Here is a 19,907-nt window from a genome sequence, read left to right as displayed (position 1 = left end):
AATAATAATAATAATAATAATAATAATAATAATAATAATAATAATAATAAAATAAATAAATAAAACAGAACCACAAACTGGATGGCTTAAAACAAATGGATGCTCTTACTGTTCTGGAAGCTAGAATTCTGAAACCAAGGTGTCAGCAGGGCTGCACTGTTGCAGTTCTAGGAAGAATCCTTCCTTGCTTCTTCCCAGCTTCTGAGGGTGGCCAGCGATCCTTGTGTTTGGGGCTTATGGCTGCATCCCTCCAGACTCTCTGCCTTTGTCATCACACATTCTCTGTGTGGCTGTCTTTACATAGTCTTCCCTCTTAGAAGGACACCTGTCCGATTGGAGTAAGGGCCCACCCTACTCCAATATGACTTCATTTTAACTAATTACGTCTTCAGCAATCCTGGTTCCAACTAAGGTCACCTTCTGAAGTTAGGACTTCCACTTGCTTTTTAGGGGACACAATTCAGTCAATAACAGGGAGATAAGGCCGGGGTTATCTTCCTGTTATTGATTGATAACATCCCTTGCTATTTTCTTAATTTTTATTCTTTTTTAATGAGTTTACTAGGAAATTATTTTAGATATCTCCTTCTCACTTAGCAAGTGAGTAAATAAAAAGTTTAAATGAACTTAATTTAATTCTTATAATCCTAGCACTTAGGGAGGCCAAAGCAGGAGGATCGCTTGAGCCCAGTTCAAGACCAACCTGGGTGACACAGTGAGACACTGTTTCTACAAAAAATTTAAAATTTTCCAGGTGTGGTCGTACACGCCTGTAGTCCCAGCTACTTAGCTGATGAGGCAGAAGGATCACTTAAGGCCAGAGGCAGAGGTTGCAGTGAGCCATACACCACCGCACTCCAGACTGGGCGACAGAGCGAGACTTGCTCTCAAAACAAACAAACAAACAAAAAAGTAGCAGAGGGATGGTGTTTTATCTAATTAGGATTCAAAATTAGCATTCCTTGTCATCAAATTGATCACAAATGCTCATCTGTAGCAATCAATCTTAGCTCCAGGGTCATATACAAACAGGTGGTGGGTCAGATTTGGCCTGGGGCCATAATTTGCAGACTGTTGATTTAGACTCACACCTAGGTACTAGGAATAATGAAAAAACAAGGGAATGAATAATAACATTTAAGGTAGTTTTCGTTCTGTGGGGTGGGGGAAGGAAGGAGGATAGAGTTGGAGAGGAATATACAGGTGGCTTCTGGGGTATTGGTAATATTCTGTTTCTTGTCTTGATACTACTGTTCATTTTAATTTTGTTCATTAAACAATACACATTGTTTTACATGCTTTTTATATGTGTGCTGTATTTCACGAAAAATAATTTCAACCTCTCTGACTCCTCCCCGCTTCTCCACCCTCCCTCCTTCTTACCAAACCAATTATTCCTTATTTTAAAACTGCTTCCCGCTTTTACCTCTGATCTCTTCTTCAGTGTAATCCTTTGGGTTGTGCAAGAGCTTTATGTTCTTTTATTAACAAACCTGTTAATCTATTACCAATCTCAGGTCATCCCTTTTTCTTTGTCATTGTTGCTTTTGCTCTTCTCTCTCCATTCTTTTCCTTAAGCAGACTTTTAAATTTGCCCTTAGAAAGTATAAAAGAAAGTGGGTTTCCCTTGCTGTTATCTTTATTTTATTCTTTTAGTTTTTCTTTTATGAGTTTACTAGGAAATTATTTTAGATGTTTCCGTTTCACTTAGCAACTGAGTAAGCAAAAAGTTTAAGTGAACTTAATGAAATGGTGGGAGGCCAGGGTGGGAGGATCACATAAGGCCAGGAGTTTGAGACCTGCCTGGGTAACATACCAAGACCCTGTCCCACAAACAGTTTTAAAAAGTAGTTGGGTATGGTGATGTGCGCCTGTAGTCCCAGCTGCTTGTGAGGCTGAGATGGGAAGATCACTTAAGCCCAGGAATTCAAGGCTGCAGTGAGCCATGATTGCACCACTGTACTCCAGCCTGGGTAACAGAGCTGTCTGGAAAAAAAAAAAAAAAAAAGCATGTAGGAGTTCAAGGCCAGCCTGGGTAAGATGGTGAGACCCCCGTCTCCATTTAAAAAAACAAAAACAAAAAACAGGATGGCCGGGTGCAGTGGCTCACACCTGTAATCTCAGCACTTTGGGAGGCCGAGGTGGGTGGATCATGAGGTCAGGAGTTCAAGACCATCCTGCCCAACATGGTGAAACCCCGTCTCTGCTAAAAACACAAAAATTAGCTGGGCATGGTGGTGCACACCTGTAGTCCCAGCTACTCGGGAGGCTGAAGCAGGAGAATCGCTTGAACCTGGGAGGCAGAGGTTGCAGTGAGCTGAGATCGCGCCACTGCACTCCAGCCTGGGTAACAGAGCGAGACTCCATCTCAAAAAACACACACACACAGCACACACACAAAAATAATGAAATGGGCACAGGGACCTGTCAGTACATTTGAATCAGAATATTTCAGATCAACCTGCAGCAATTTGTGAGACTTCTCGGTTTGTTTATTTAACAGCTCTTTTGAGATGTGATTCACGTACCATACTATTCACTCATTTAAAATATGCAATTCATTGGCTGTTAATATATTCACAGAGTTGTGCAGCCATCACCACAGTCAATTTTAAAACCTTTTAATCATCCCAGAAAGAAACCCCTCAACCCTCCGTTGTCAGCCTCCAACCCCTCCCACTCCCAGCTCGAGGTAACCTCTGATCTTTGTGTCCCTATAGGTTTGCCTATTCTGGACATTTCACGTAAATGGCATCATATGGGGTCCTTCATGACTGGCTTCTTCCACTTAGCAGAATGTTTTTGGTTCATCCGTGTTGTAGTTTATAGCAGTATTTTATTGCTGAACATTATTTCATTGTATGCATGGCTACACCACATTCTGCTTATCCGTTTATCAGCTGATAGACATGTGGGTTGTTGCCACCCTGGCTATTATGAGCGTTAATTGAACAATTGTTTGTTTTTCGATAATTTCTTTTAAGTGGCATTTAGTCATTGTGGAAAATTTGAAAAATATTAAAGAATATAACGAATATGATAAAATTTACTAGTAATCCCGCCACTCAAAAAAAAAAAGCTTTATTAACACGTTTTCTGTGGGGAAAAAATGCATGTTTATGTAATTTGTTTTATAATTCTTCATTTCTCTTGAAGATTTGCTTTGCATTTGAACAGGTTTTGTTTGCCAAATCACAGCAAGACTGGCCAACTGCAGTTGTAAATAATTTATAAGTCATTGTGCAGTGGGAGTACAGTAGAGTTATCTGCCATCAGATGGGCATGGGGAGGGTTTAGAGAAAATTTCAGAGGAGGAAACATATATTATAAAAATATGTATGAGGTTCTGATACCTGTCAGTAAATAAAATATTGGGTCTTCTAATAAGGTCATTTTGTTCTGTTGTAGGAGGCTGGCAGGATGTACAGTCTTTATCACAGGTGCAAGCCGTGGCATTGGCAAAGCTATTGCATTGAAAGCAGCAAAGGATGGAGCAAATATTGTTATTGCCGCAAAGACCGCCCAGCCACATTCAAAACTTCTAGGCACAATCTATACTGCTGCTGAAGAAAGTGAGTGTGACAGTGCCATTTGATAAAATGTCTTTCTAGTGGTTTCAATACATAGAGAATTTGCTGGAGAGTTTAGTTAAAGCTATTTGAAAGCTACCCTGAAAATAATTGTATCTAGTGAAAGAAGTATTTATGTTGTCACCTTGGGGCAGTGCTTCTTACCATTTTTCTCCTCCAGCACTTTTAAGCAATGTGAGAGACTCCATTTAAAAATCTTATTTCATGGTCTGGCGTGGTGACTCACACCTGTAATTTCAGCACTTTGGGAGGCTGAGGTGGGTGGATCACCTGAAGTCAGGAGTTCGAGACCAGCCTGGCCTACATGGCAGAAACCCCATCTCTACTGAAAATATAAAAATTAGCTGGGCGTGGTGGTGCACACCTGTAATTCCAGCTACTCGGGAGGCCGAGGCAGGAGAATCACTTGAACGTGGGAGGCGGAGGTTGCAATGAGCCAAGATCATGCCACTGCACTCCAGCCCGGGTGACAGAGCGAGACTCTGTCTCTAAAAAAAAAAAAAAAAAAAATCTTGTTTCATGAGGGCAGTGGTTCTTGGATGGGAGGGGGAGTGGGGAAGTAGAGTGGAGAGAATTTGATTGGCGAGTGGCATGAAGTCTTTGAAAAAGCTTTCTGTGTTATTTATTCTCTGCACAATTTGCAAGTCATCATTTTAATACTTTTAGTTGACAAATAATTATCACATACTTCTATTTAAGGCATAGTGCTAGGCACAGAGCCAGGAGAGAGGGCTTAAAAATTCAACTTCAGTTGACATTGCTAGTTTTGTTAGTCATGTTCAGAGCACTCTGGTTATGTTAGAGGAATGCATGTGAAGTGTTTATGAGTGAAATGATGTCAGGGATTTGCTTTAAAACACACCAGCAAAAAATAAAATAGGGGAAAGGAAAGATAAACGTATTAACTGACAAAACTAACAATCATTGAAGATAGGTGATGGGTTCCTATTAGTTTATTATAGCATCTTTACATTTTTGTATACTTTAGAATATTTCCACAATAAAAAGTTTTTTAAAATTATTTTCAGCTGGGTGAGGTGACTCATGCCGGTAATCCCAGCACTTTGGGAGGCTAAGGCTGGTGGATCACTTGAGGTCAGGAGTTCGAGACCAGCCTGGGCAACATGGCAAAACCGCGGCTCTACAAAAAATAGAAAAATTAGCCTGGCATAGTGGTACACGCCTGTAGTCCCAGCTACTTGGAAAGCTGAGGTGGGAGGATCCCTTGAGCCCAGGAGATTGAGGCTGCATTGAGCCATGTTTGTGCCACTGCACCCGAGCCTGGGCAAGAGAGTGAGACCCTGTCTGAAAAACGAAAACAAACAACAAAAAAAAAGCTTCTTTTTTTTAGGTTTTTAAAAACAATTACAGAGAAACCGCCACCAAACCTTCGTTTTTGTTTTATAATAGTGTTGGCCTAGCTAGTCTGTCCTACTACGTGGCAGAGTCACTGGTGGTAAGGTAGAGTTATTTATATTGATTTTCCAAAAACAGGGTACTTATTTCTTTTGACTGTGATATCGGAATCAAAGGTATAATATTTAAATGCTTTAACGCTTTTTCGTTTTGTATCCTTTATATAAGTTGAAGCAGCTGGAGGGAAGGCCTTGCCGTGTGTCGTTGATGTGAGAGATGAACAGCAGATCAGTGATGCAGTGCAGAAAACCGTCAAGAAATTTGGAGGTAACAACTTCATTCTGAAAAAATTATTGAATATTAGTAAAATAAAGGTATAACTATAATGTTAATTTAAAAATTTGTTTTGATTCTTGAATTTTCTGAGTCTTTGGAGAAATAATGTATTTGCTCACGCAGAACATGGTTTAAAATCATCTGATGAGGCTGGGCATGGTGGCTCACGCCTGTAATCGCAGCACTTCGGGAGGCCGAGGCAGGCAGATCACTTGAGGTCAGGAGTTTGAGACCTGACCTAGTCAACATGGTGAAACCCCGTCTCCACTAAAAATACAAAAATTAGCTGAGCATGGTGGTGTACGCCTATAATCCCAGCTACTCAGGAGACTGTGGTGGGAGAATTGCTTGAACCTGGGAGGTGGAGGTTGCAGTGAGCTGAGATTGCACGACTGCATTCCAGCCTGGGTGACAGAGTAAGACTTCGTCTCAAAAAAAAGAAAAAAGAAAAAAGTGTGGAATGATAGACTATGGAGACTGGGAAGAAAGAAGGGATGGAAGAGGGGTGGATGAAGAGAAATTACTTAATGGGTACAATGTTTGCTGTTTGGGTGATGGATACCCTACAATCCTGGACACCTCACAATCTATGCATGTGAGAAAATTGCACTTGTACCTTATACATTTATTTTTGAAAAAATTCTTCTTTTATATGGTTAAATCTCATCTTCACAAAGTCAGTTCCTTCACCATGCCAACTAATCAGAAGTATATTTTTTCTTTCTCTGATTTCTTTTTTTCTTTTCTTTTCTTTCTTTCTTTTTTTTTTTGAGACTGAGTCTTGCTCTTGTCACCCAGGCTGGAGTGCAGTGGCACAATCTTGGCTTACTGCAACCTCTGCTTCCCAGGTTCAAGCAATTCTCCTACCTCAGCCTCCTGAGTAGCTGGGATTACAGGTGCCCGCCATCACACCCAGCTAATTTTTGTATATTTAGTAGAGACAGGTTTCGCCACATTGGCCAGGCTGGTCTCGAACTCCTCACCTCATGATCCACCCACCTCAGCCTCCCAAAGTGCTGGGATTACAGGCATGAGCCACCATGCCCGGCCTCTCTGATTTCTTAAAACATTCCTTTGATCCTTACTTTGTACTATTTTAGATCTTAGTATTTCTTTTCTCCCCAATTAGTTGAAAAGTTCCTAGAAGAAGGTATTGGGGATTGAGCTAAGGCTTTCATGGTATTGTAGTAGTGCACCTAGGCATGTCCAAATCCTGCCTAAACCATTACCACTCTCCCCACTAATGTTCTGGAGGACCATGTGTACATGTGAGGGACAATGGCCAGTGGAAAATGAGGTAATGCTTCAGTGTTAGCAAGGCTGTACTTATAATCCCAGTGCAGAGTGCTGTGGGGTGCTGGACTGAAGCACGAGCTTTGGCTCAAGTGGGGCCTTTTCCCTTAAATCCAAAATCTTACCCCTAGCTGGCAGCCTTTCCCAAAGAAATGTGAATGCCTGTGTCAGAAGAGGAGAGAAAATGTAAAATGATGTTTGTCCAACTGATAGGACCCTAATTGTGAAATGTGCTACACTCAAATGCAGGATATTTTATCTAAAATGACTTCACCTAGTAGTAAAAGTGGTTAACTAGTGCCACTTAGGATTTGATGTAATTAGTTTATCCACTAATTTTGGGGGAGGAACTAAGGGGAGAAAGCTGACTTTTCAATTCTCCTATATTCATTCAGTTTTAGTTCTTTTTTTTAACAGGGTCTCACTCTGTCACCCAGACTAGTGTGCAGTGGCATGATTGTGGCTCACCGCAGCCTTGGCCTCATGGACTCAGGTGATCCTCCAACCTCAGCCTCCCGAAAAGCTGGGACTATAGGCGCCCACCACCAGGCCTAGCTAATTTTTGTATTTTTAGTAGAGATGGGGTTTCACCATGTTGGCCAGTCTGGTCTCAAACTCCTGACCTCAAGGGATCCACCCGCCTCAGCTTCCCAAAGTGCTGGGGTTACAGGCATGAGCCATTGTCCCCAGGCTTGCATTTATTATTTAACTTTTTAAAATTGTGGTAAAATACATATAACATAAAATTTACCATCCTATTTTTCAGTGTACAATTCAGTGACATCCAAGTTTATTATATTGTTACACAACTATCATTAAGTGCACTTTACAAAGAATAATGAAGACCAGGTAGAAACAAAGAAGAAATGTTTGACATAGTTTTTGTATTTTACCATTTTCCTTTAATGTTATTTCACTAAGCATATAACTGTAAACAAAACTTGTTGCTTATAGGTGGAAACTAGATAGAATTTGCAGAAATAGTAGTTACTCTAGGTTTATTTTTTTGTGTGTGTGTATATGAGTCACTAAAACAAAATTGATCCACTTTGATGATTTGCCTGGGATTGAAACAGTAGGTCTTTCTCTTTTCCCAGTTCTCAAGACCAGAAAGGAGCCTTTCCATTTAAGTGAGGGGCCTTGGGGGAAGGGAGACTACTATGCTTGGAAGGAGGACAGGCCTTTGAAACTTCATGCTAGAGAGGAAGGAAGACTTTAAGGAATTTGATCCAAGGTTTATGGAGATAGGGAGGGACAACCAGGAGGTAAGAGAACAGATAAGAGTGGAAGCTACAAACCAGCAAAGACTAAGCCTCCTTGTAGTTTCATGTGGAGCTCTGGCAATTGGCTATGTCTCCATTGTGCTAGAGACAATCATGCAGGTGCTATTTTGAAACAGCTACCAGTCTTGCGTTGGTAGTGTTCAGTCATATTATCTAAAAGAAGTACAGCCACGCATTGCTTAATGATAGGGATATGTTCTGAGAAAGGCATTATTAGGTGATTTTATGATCATGTGAACATAGAGTGTAATTACAGAAACCTAGATAGTCTAGCTGACTGCATACCTAGGCTGTATGGCATAGCCTATTGCTTCCAGGCTATAAGCCTGTATAACATGTTACTGTACTGACTACTGTATGCATTTGTAACACAACAGTAAGTATGTATCTGAACATATTTAGACAGAAAAAAGATAAAATAAAAATATGGTATTATCATCTTAAGGGACCATGTTGCATATATGGTCCATTGTTGACTGAAATGTTAGGTGTGGTACATGACTGTATTTGTGAATCAACTGAGAGTTCAAAAGAGAGTAAATGCTTTTTTGGTGTGTGATAAAAAGTCTTACATTAAAAGGAAATTGATTATTTTGAAAACAGGAATTGATATTCTGGTAAATAATGCCAGTGCCATTAGCTTGACCAACACATTGGACACACCTACCAAGAGAATGGATCTGATGATGAACGTGAACACCAGAGGCACCTACCTTACGTAAGTTTGCAAGAAGAGTTGTGGGGGAGGATGTTGTGGTGTTCTCTTAGGGAACTTACTTAGTTGTAAACAGATTTGAGTCAAATTAACAGTGTAGTTCAAAATCTAGTCAATCCTTATAAAGGCCTAAAAGTCCTTCATTCGGTCAATAGTATTATATTTTATTTTATTATTTATATATATATATATATTTTGAGATGGAGTTTCATTCTTGTTGCCCAGGCTGGAGTGCAGTGGCACGATCTCAGCTCACTGCAACCTCCGCCTCCCAGGTTCAAGCGATTCTCCTGCCTCAGCCTCCCGAGTAGCTGGGATTATAAGCGCCCACCACCATGCCCAGCCAATTTTTTTGTATTTTTAGTAGAGACAGGGTTTCACCATGTTGGGCAGGCTGGTCTTGAACTCCTGACCTCAGGTGATCCACCCACCTTGGTCTCCTAAAGTGCTGGGATTACAGGCATGAGCCACCACACCCAGCCCAATAGTATTTTAAATAGCTTTATTTGGAGCTCCTTTTCTCTATGAATTTAGGAAAGACTAAAGTAGGCTGAGTGTGGTGGCTCACACCTGTAATTTCCACACTTTGGGTGAGGGGAGGATTATTGGAGGCCAGATCGAGACTGAGATGCACAAGATGGCAAGACGCTGTCTCTACAAAAAAAATTTTTTTAAATCAGGCAGGCATAGTGGTGTGTGCCTACTGAGACCGTGGTGGTGGTCTCATTTACTCAGGAGGCTGAGGCAAGAGGATCCCTTGAGCCCAGGAGTTTGAGGCTGCAGTGAGCTGTGATCATGCCACTGCACTCCAGCCTGGACAGAGAAAGACTCTGTCTCCAAAGAAAAAAAAAGGACTAAAGTGTAGCTCAAGCATTTTCTCAAATATTTGCATGTGTAAATACTTACATGTATACTCTGTCTTTCATAGGACGCAGTCCTTTCGTAGAACTGTTTCTGATTACTGAAGCCAGCAATAGTCTTCTTCCTCTGAAAAAGACCTGGAGTTAAAAAAAAAACAAAAAACTTAGGTTTTAGTTATTTAAATAACAGTAAGGTCATTCTCATTATGAATCACACTTTATTGTAACCAATAAAAAGGCTAACACTTTTTTGGGCTTTGCCGGGGAAATGTAGAATATCAAATGAAAGAACATAGTCCTGATCTGTTCTGGATTCATCAGACAACCCGTCTTATTGTCCATTTATTTATTTGTTTATTTACCTTCTGGTTCTATCATTTTCCATGTGAGTATCAGGATACATCAGGGTAGAACTTGCTTCTGTACCTTACGTGTGTCTTGTTACACACAGAACAGGTGGTTAGGAGCTCAGACTTTGGAGTAAGACTGCTTGGATTCAAATCTTAACACTCACCCTTCATGACTTTCTATTTTGTGACCTTGGACAAGTAACTTAACTTCTTGCAGATTCAGTTTCTTTACTTTTAAAACGGCAATAATAAAGTAGAATGTTATAGGGTTGGTCATGAGGGTTAAATATCTAAGTTATTAAGTTAGAGTCCTGAATTTTTCCCTCAGGTATGTTTTGTTGGGTCTGCAAAACTTGGCCCAGTGTTAAAACAAAATTGTTTTCATGAGTTACCTACATTCAAAGTTTTATTAGTTAGGGCCAGGCATGGCGACTCATGCTTGGAATCCCAGCACTTTGGGAGGCTGAGCCAGGCAGGTCACTTGAGCCCAGGAGTTCAAAACCAGCCTAGACAACATGGCAAAACCCTGTCTCTACAAAAAAGAGAAAAATTAGCTGGGGATGGTGGCACACGTGCCTGTAGTCCCAGCTACTCGGGAACCTGAAGTGGGGGATTGCCTGAATCTGGGAGGTGGACGTTGCTGTGAGCTGAGATCATGCTACTGCACTCCAGCCTGGGCGACAGAGCGAGACCCTGTCTCAAAAACTTTATTGGTTGCTTATGTTGAAAAAACTAGAAGATTTATACAAAAGTCTAGATTCCTAGCTTTTCTTGAAATGTTAGAAGATCTGGCCACATAGAGAAGCATTACCACATGGCAATAGTTGCTGTAGCTGAGTGGCAGGGTATCAACTACCTCATTAGATAGGGCCAGAGCTCTGTTGTCTTCTGGATGCTGAGGACAGGCTAACAAGTTGTATCATTGTGTTTACACTGTTGTTTTTTTTATATGAAAGAGGAAAGTGAAATATTTCTCATAACCACATCTCTCTCAGAAGTAGGAAAATGAGACTTATGCCAAGAGGGCCGTATACTCAAGTAAAATGGGTAAAAGCTTACTTGTTTGTAGATATGAGGCATATTTCTACAAATTCACTCTGTAAGGTATGTCTCTATTGAACGAAAGCATAATGAACCCACCATAGCAAGAATTATGGCAAGTGGCTGGGCATGGTGGCTTGTAATCCCAGCACTTTGGGAGGCCAGTGCAGGCAGATCACCTGAGGTCAGGAGTTTAAGACCAGCCAGGCCAACATGGTGAAACCCTGTCTCTACTAAAAATACAAAAAATTAGCCGGGCATGGTGGTGCGCACCTGTTACTGGACTACTCTGGAGGCTGAGACAGAAGAATCACTTGAACCCAGGAGGCAGAGGCTGCCGTAAGCCAAGATCGCACCACTGTACTCCAGCTTGGGCGACAGAGTGAGACTCTGTCTCAAAAAGAAAAAAAGAATTATGGCAAGCATATAGATTGTGATGAAAAACTTGGAACTAGAAAAGGAATTCATTTTTCAAGAGTTTGTGTTTATTTTCAAATAAAATAGGCAATGTTGCTATGTGATACTGTCATAGTAGTAGAAAAAATTATATGGGAATCAAAATCTTTTACAGCTGGCAACTTTGTGAAATAAGTTCAATTGAAAGTTAAGTATTTGTTTAAACAAATGCTTAAAAATATAAACCTAGCCAGGAATACTATTGCTCAACATGTTAAACTAAGGCTTAGTTAAGGGCATGTTGTGTAAATAAGTTTAATGATTTCTGGCAGTTTCTATTGTAGATGATGAAGCCACAGATATACATATACAGGTTGAGTATCCCTGGTTTGAAAATCCCAAATCCAGAATGCTCTGAGATCTGAAACTTTGAGTGCTGACTCAACGCTCAAAAGAAATGCTCATTGGAACATTAAGGATTTCAGATTTTTGGAGTAGGGATGTTGAACTGGTTAAGTATAATGCAGATATTTCAGAATGGAATCTGAAACAATTCTGGTCCCAAGCATAAGGGTTACTAAACTTGTACCACACACCTAGGTATATGGCGTCAGGAGAATTTTGAAGTGATTAAAAAGGTTTTAGACTGGGTATTCATGACATGAAATGACTTCTAAGGTATTGACAGATATCTTGGCAAGTTTAAGGTAGATTTGTCAAAACTAGTAATCATAACTATAGACAGTGCTGCAGTAGTGGTCAGTGTTAACTTTAGACTTATTAAAAATCTAAACAAATGTAGATACATGTTTTGCAAGGGTGCAGAAATTGTTTGTTCATTGTATCATTTGCTAGGAATTGCTCCCTACTAACAAAGTTAAAAATATGCATGTTTTCTTTCCACAAGATGATCAATACAAGTAAAGCACTGAATTTTATGTAGAGTTGTCAAAATTAGTAATTATAACTATAGACTTGACCTTTTAAACTGACATTATGACTGATGTGTACATAAATGTATGAGTCTCTTTGTTTTTTCCTTGTGAAATTATGTCTTTGGAAAGCCCATTTGGCAAAAGTAATTTAGTCTACTTTCCTGTATTGAGGTCATTTTTCAAAAATGAAAGTGATGTCTTAACCCACATTTTTAGATGTGAAGGTTCAATTAAAAACAAAACGGACCAGGTGGTGTAGCTCCTGCTTGTAATCTGTGCACTTTGGGAGGCCGAGGCGGGCAGATTACTTGAGCCCAGGAGTTCGAGACCAACCTGGGCAACACAGTGAACCCTGTTTCTATTTAAAAAAAAAATTAAAGTTAAAATTAAAACTCTTGCACAAAGATTCTATTCACTATTGAAAGTGCCTACCTTTATAAACAGCTACGTAAAATAAATCCACTAAAGAAAATTAAATATTGCTCCCAATTAAAAGCAGATTGCAATGCCAAATGAAAGACCTCACACTGACCTTTGGGTTAAAGAAAAGTGTCAGAGTTTTGGCCTTCTATGAAAGGTATGTTATAAAATGAAAATTCATAATGAAATATTTCTATTTTGGCCAGGCGTGGTGGCTCACGCCTGTAATCCCAGCACTTTGGGAGGCTGAGGCAGGTGGATCATGAGGTTGGGAGATCAAGACCATCCTGGCTAACACAGTGAAACCCCATCTCTACTAAAAATACAAAAAATTAGCTGGGCGTGGTGGCGGGCGCCTTGTAGTCCCAGCTACTCAGGAGGCCGAGGCAGGAGAATGGTGTGAACCCAGGAGGCGGAGCTTGCAGTGAGCTGAGAACGCGCCACTTCACTCCAGCCTGGGCAACACAGTGAGACTCCGTCTCAAAAAAAAAACAAAAAGGTGGATTGGCCCGGCATGATGGCTCATGCTTGTAATCCTAGTACTTTGGGAGGCTGAGGCAGGTAGATCGCTTGAGTCCGGGAGTTTGAGACAAGCCTGGGCAACATAGCAAGACCCTGTTTCTAAAAAAAAATAATTACAAAAACTATCCAGGTAGCTATCTGGGCATGCTGGCACATGCCTTTAGTCCCAGCTACTTAGGAGGCTGAGGTGAGAGGACCATTTGAGCTGGGGAGGCAGAGGCTACAATGAGATGTGATCATGCCACTGCACTCCATCCTGGCAACAGAGAGACCCTGTCTTAAAATTAAAAAAAAAAAAAAGAAAAAGGAGAAGTTGGCTGGTAGCAGTGGTTCACACCTGTAAACCTGTAATCCTGGCACTTCGGGAGGCTGAGTAGCAGGAGTGCTTGAGTCCAAGGGGTTCAAGACCAGCCTGGGCAACAATGCTGGACCCTGTCTCTAAAAAAAAAAAAAAAAAAAAAAAAAATTACAAAAATTAGCCAAGCATGGTGGTGCACACCTGTAGTTCCAGCTACTCGGAAAGCTGAGGCGGGAGGATTGCTTGAGCCCAGGAGCCCAGGAACTCAAGGCTTTAGTAAACTGTGATTGAGCCATGCACTCCAGCCTGGGCAACAGAGCGAGGCCCCGTCTCTTAAAAAAAAAAAAAAAAAAAAAAGTGGAGCAATTTAGAAAGCTGTTTAATTTGACTTGTATTTTCTTTTGCTTTCAGATCTAAAGCATGTATTCCTTATTTGAAAAAGAGTAAAGTTGCTCATATCCTCAATATCAGTCCACCACTAAACCTAAATCCAGTTTGGTTCAAAGAGCACTGTGGTAGGTGGTAGGGTGAGGGGATGGTTTGTGCTTAATTTGTTTTGAATTAAATCTGTGTACGTCTGATGTAATCACAATCTGCATATAACAATCAGCATTGAATTTTCTATGCCAAATCATTAAGTCGCATTTAGAAAGCAGATTCTTAATCTTTTATCTGTAATTTAAAAAACTGAGGCATAATTTACATTCAATAAAATGCCCAGCTCTTAATGGTTCAGTTTGATGAATTTTGAGAAATGTATATAACCAACATCCAAATCAAGATACAGATTTTTACCATTTCAGAAAGCTCTTTCATTTCCCAATGAGTGTGTTTTACTGTGTGTAATTTATTCATCTATAAAGTTGGTTAAAAACTATCTATGGGATACTTTATTTTTCTTAGCCAGGTATGCACCTGTAGTCCTAGCTACTTGGGAGGCTGAGGTGGGAGGATCGCTTGAGCCCAGGAGTTTGAGGCTGCAGTGAGCTATGATCATGGTATGCACTCCCGCCTGGGTGACAGAGAGAGACCCTGACTCTAAAAAAAAAAAAAACAAAAAACAAAACGACAAAAAAAAAAACCTATTACCTTTGATAGCATATCAATGGTTTAAGGTAAATATGCTAAGCAATAAGATTTACGTATAGGTGCCTCCTTTAAAATAGTTGTATCAAACACTTAGTTTTTATTTCAGCACAATTCACTAACATTTGGAAAGGCACTTGGAATGGGAACCCACAGAGCAAAACTGAAAGAAGTTCCACTTTAATTGACTAGGTTAAATACATTTGCAGCCTTTTGTAATGATTGTTTTACTAGCAATCATTACAAAATTGTTTTAAGTATGAAATAAACACTTTCATACTTAAAAACAAAAAAAAGAGTCCAGACACTGGTGGTTCAGATCTGTAATCCCAGCACTTTGGGAAGCCGAGGCAGGCAGATCACTTGAGGCCAGGAGTTTGAGACCAGCCTGGCCAACATAGTGAAACTCCATCTGTACTAAAAATACAAAAATTAGCTGGGCATGGTGGCACACACCTGTAATCCCAGCTACTCAGAGGCTGAGGCACAAGAATCACTTGAACCAGGGAGGTGGAGTTTGCAGTGAGCTAAGATCACACCACTGTGCTCCAGCCTGGGCAAGAGAGTGAAACTGTGTCTCAAAAAAAAAAAAAAAAAAAAAATGGTAAAACATATTAAGAAATAATAATGTAATTTACCTTCATAGTATTAAGAAAAATGAAAGTTTATTACAGTCACTTTTATTTTAATCAAATATTAGGAGGAAAATATATAAATGATTTCATCTCTGTTCACTTCTATAAAAACTGTTCTTTAGAAAATAGTACATTTAAAAGTTATATTTTATATTATTGAAAAGAATTCTCAAAAATATATTAGGCAGGCTGGGTGTGGTGGCTCATACCTGTAATCCCAGCACTTTGGGAGGCCAAGGCAGGTGGATTGCTTGAGCCCAGGAGTTCAAGACCAGGCTGGGCAACATGGCAAAGCCCTGTCTCTACAACAAATTGAAAAATTAGTCAGGTTTGGTGGCACGTGCCCATAGTCCCAGCTACTTGGGAGGCTGAGGTGGGAGGGTCGCTTGAGCCCAGGAGGTAGAGTCTGCAGTGAGTCATGATTGTACCACTGCACTCCAGCCCAAGTGACAGAGTGAGACCCTGTCTCAAAAAAAAAAAGAATATGTGTATACGTATGTATATGTGTATGTGTGTGTGTATACATGTGTGTATTACTACTTTCTTCCTGATATATATCTGTGTGTGGATGTGTTGTATGTATATACATATATATATACATGTATATGTATACACACACAGATATATACACATATATATGTATATACATACATGCACACATATATCAGGAAGAAAATAGTAATAGAAAAATTGGTTATTTCTACTCACAAGTTAATCAAATTAATTTCTTTTATAATTATTTTTTGTGCTTCTTTCAGCTTATACTATTGCTAAGTATGGTATGTCTATGTATGTGCTTGGAATGGCAGAAGAATTTAAAGGTGAAATTGCAGTCAATGCATTATGGCCTAAAACAGGTATGTATTGTTAAAAACTTCATTTGTTAGATTTTCAGGTATTGTCCCTGACGCTTATTATTTTTTTGATCCGGGGGTAGTGTAGTGGTGTGATCTCAGCTCACTGCAACCTCTGCCTCCCGGGTTCCAGCAGTTCTTGTGCCTCAGCCTCCCAAGCAGCTGGTCTCGATCCCTTGACCTCATGATCCGCCAGCCTCGGCCTCCCAAAGTGCTGGGATTACAGGTGTGAGCCACTGTGCCCAGCCTCTTCATTACATTTAAAAAATTTTTTTTGTATTTTTTTTTAGTAGAAGGGGGGTTTTGCCACGTTTGCCAGGCTGGTCTTAAACTTCTTACCTCAAGTGATACAGCCTCCTCGGCCTCCCAAAGTGCTGGGATTACAGGTATGAGCCACTGCGCCAGCCTCATTACATTTTTTAAAACACTTCTAGGCCGGGTGCGGTGGCTCACGCCTGTAATCCCAGCACTTTGGGAGACCGAGGCGGGCGGATCACAAGGTCAGGAGATCGAAACCATCCTGCCTAACATGGTGAAACCCCGTCTCTACTAAAAAATACAAAAAATAGCTGGGCGTGCTGGTGGGCACCTGTAGTCCCAGCTGCTGGGAAGGCTGAGGCAGGAGAATGGCATGAACCTGGGAGACTGAGCTTGCAGTGAGCCGAGATCGCGCCACTGCACTCCAGCCTGGGAGATGGCGAGACTCCATCTCGGGGAAAAAAAAAAAAAAAAAAAAAACAAAGAAAAATCACTTCTACTGATGGCAAATTTCTTTTTCACTGAATTTGCCGGCAGAGGGGGTTTCTAGGAAGATGACTACTGGAAGTCATGTCCCTGCTGTCCCTCCCGTTCCCCTGATTGGAGCAGCTGCTAGGGTGGTGGGCAGGTAGGACTAGGAAGGAAGGAGTAGGACTTGATTCTGTAAGAGAAGGAACTTGAGAAGCTTGTGAAAGACTGTTCTGAGCTAGAGGACAGAATGGAGCGAGGGAAGAGAACTTGAGACAAGAACAGATACTCAGAAGTTCCTGGAGAGGGCTTTGACCATGGAGATCTGAGGACTCAACGGGGTGGCTCAACAGGCAAGGTAAGTATTTCCTATCCTTGAGGTGTGCAAGTGAGGAGACCTCAGAGACTTCATCAAGTCCCAAAATAGATTCAGTGACTGGTATATCTGATATGATAACTTATACCGCTGGCAAGGCTGGCATCATTTAAACTATCCTGGTGACAGAGCGAGACTGTTAAAAAAAAAACAAAAAGCTACATAAGGGTGAACAGTGCTATGAGGAAACAAAGAAAAATTGTAGTACAGCTAAGAGGACCCAATATCCAGACACAGAAAAAATAAACAGAATACCCAGAATAGTAGTTTTCAGTGAAATACAACTGCTAAAGAAACAGAAAATATCTCAATTCAAAAAGAAAAATCATGACATAAGAGATTGAATTATAGTATGAAAAATGCTTTCTGGAACTAAAAATAGATTGTGTTTTTAAAATACATATATGGGCTGGGCGCGGTGGCTCACGCCTGTAATCCCAGCACTTTGGGAGGCCAAGACGGGCGGATCACGAGGTCAGGAGATCGAGACCATCCTGGCTAACACGGTGAAACCCCGTCTCTACTAAAAACACAAAAAATTAGCCGGGTGTGGTGTCGGGCGCCTGTGGTCCCAGCTACTCGGGAGGCTGAGGCTGAGGCAGGAGAATGGCGTGAGCTCGGGAGGCGGAGCTTGCAGTAAGTCGAGATGGCGCCACTGCACTCCACCCTGGGCGACAGAGCGAGACTCCGTCTCAAAAAAAAAAAAAAAAAAAACAACAAATAAAATACATATATGTATATAGTAGTTGAAGGGTTGGATGTTGAGTAACACCTGAGTAAGCAGCTTGGATAGTCTACTGCAAGAAATATCTCAGAAGAGCAAAAACACCCTGAAGAAAATGGAGAGAGGCTTAGAGGACACATCCAGAGAACTTCACATGCAAATATCAGAAGTCCCAGAAGGATGTCTGGAAAGAGAACAAATAGAGGAGAAACAATAATTGAATGACTAATAAGAAACAATTCCCTTGAGCAGAAGAAAGACCGATATGGATGTAGACTAAAAGGTTTACCAGATTTGAGGCTGAATTTATGAGGGGGAGATAGACATCTGGGAGAACTTCAGAATTTCAAGGATAAAAAAATCTTCCAAGCCTTCAGGCAGAATATATGTTACTTACAAAGGAAAAAGATTGCAGACTCTTTTATCTTCAATGCCAGAAACTAGAAGGCAGTGGAATAACATCTGTACATTACTGATGGAAAGGGACTCAGCCAAGATAGTTATTTATTAACAAGATGAAGGGAAGATATGTGGATATGCTACCACACTTGAGAAGAGTCTTGTAGAAAGGGCTATTAACCAAGCAGCAAATCTGTCAGAACAGAGAGTTTTCAAGATAGGAGTCAGAAAAAAAGAGGAGAGAAAATAATGGCTAGCAAATAAACCTGTAGTATATTTAATATATGGTCAAATATACATGGATTACATAGAATAACTGAGAATATGAAATACAGGTACCAAATATCAACTCTCTATATTGAAGAGATAGGAGAAGAGAAAAGTTTAATACTTGTCTGTAGTATAGGCACCCGCTGCTGTGCCCGACTAAATTTTGACTATACTGTCTTCAAAACCTAGAATTTGGGGAAGAGGGAAATGTGGAAGTCATTGAATTCTTTTCTTTCTTTTTTCTTTTTCTTTTTTTTTTTTGAGACAGAGTTTCGTTCTTGTCGCCCAGGCTGGAGTGCAGTGGCACAATTTCGGCTCACTGTAACCTCCACCTCCCGAGTAGCTGGGATTACAGGCGTGCACTATCATGCCCAGCAAATTTTTGTGTTTTTAATAGAGAGGGAGTTTCACCATGTTGGCCAGACTGGTCTCAAACTCCTGACCTCAAGTGATCCACCTGCCTCAGCCTACCAAAGTGCTGGGATTACAGACGTGAGCCACTGCACCAGGCCAGAAGTCATTGAATTCTGTAGGACTCATATGAGCATGGGAAGATTAGGGAAGGGAACGCTTTCTAACCGTCGCGTTTTGAGGCAGCTACAATTCTAGATAGTGTCTTTGTTGTTGTTTGTTGTTTTTTGAGACAGTCTTACTCTGTCGCCTAGGCTGGAGTGCAGTGGTGCAGTCGGCTCACTGCAACCTCTGCCTCTGAGGCTCAAGTGATTCTTGTGCCTCAGTCTCCCAAATGGCTGGGATTACAGGCACTCACCACCATGCCCAGCTGATTTTTGTATTTTTAGTAGAGATAGGGTTTCACCATGTTGGCTGGGCTGGTCTTGAACTCCTGACCTCAGATGATCCTCCTGCCTTGGCCTCCCAAAGTGCTGGGATTATAGGCGTGAGCCACCACACCCGCCCTAGATGGTATCTTTTAAAAAAATTATATTTTCTGTTTGGTGCTAGGGTGTAGAAATGTTTTTGCATTTAAACATTATAGGCAGCTATCTTTCTAAACTTTCTTGTTGAGTCTAATAATTTAGAGTCTCTTGGATTTTCTGTGCAGGTAATCATAGAATCTGTAATAACATTCCTATTCTTATGTCCTTGGTTTCTTTTTTTCTTGCTTTACTGCACTCTCTTCTCTCCTCCTCTCTAGCCTTCACTAGTAGTTTTCTCTTGACTTATTGAGAGCCCAGCAGTGCTTTTAAAAAATGCTTATTGCTTATTTATAGTTTTATTGTAATAAGACAGCCCTTTAGAGTTTATAAGTCATCATATAGTTGATCCATGAACAATGTGGTGTTAGGGATGCCAGCCCCCAGCAGTGAAAAAAAGAAAACGTATTTCCAGAAGCAGAAGACTAGTCCTATCCATTTTTAGTTAAATATATTACTAGATAATATATATATATATATATATATATTTTTTTTTTTTTTTTTTTT

General features: G+C 40.6%; 1 protein-coding gene across 2 annotated transcripts in view; it reads left to right on the top strand.

The window, feature by feature from the left end:
* The window catches only part of HSDL2 (hydroxysteroid dehydrogenase like 2), an 81,709-nt gene that overhangs the window by 13,431 nt on the left and 48,371 nt on the right, over nucleotides 1-19,907 (top strand). For both annotated transcript variants that reach the window (XM_023201803.2, XM_023201797.2), the window contains exons 2-6: nucleotides 3,409-3,572; nucleotides 5,175-5,273; nucleotides 8,462-8,576; nucleotides 13,807-13,910; nucleotides 15,875-15,973. In XM_023201803.2, coding sequence (XP_023057571.1) covers nucleotides 3,409-3,572; nucleotides 5,175-5,273; nucleotides 8,462-8,576; nucleotides 13,807-13,910; nucleotides 15,875-15,973 — 581 coding nt within the window. The remainder of the gene's footprint in view (nucleotides 1-3,408; nucleotides 3,573-5,174; nucleotides 5,274-8,461; nucleotides 8,577-13,806; nucleotides 13,911-15,874; nucleotides 15,974-19,907) is intronic.

This window comes from Piliocolobus tephrosceles, chromosome 14, assembly GCF_002776525.5.
Source record: "Piliocolobus tephrosceles isolate RC106 chromosome 14, ASM277652v3, whole genome shotgun sequence".
Taxonomy (NCBI): domain Eukaryota; kingdom Metazoa; phylum Chordata; class Mammalia; order Primates; family Cercopithecidae; genus Piliocolobus; species Piliocolobus tephrosceles.
This window is presented reverse-complemented; position numbering and strand designations above follow the sequence as displayed.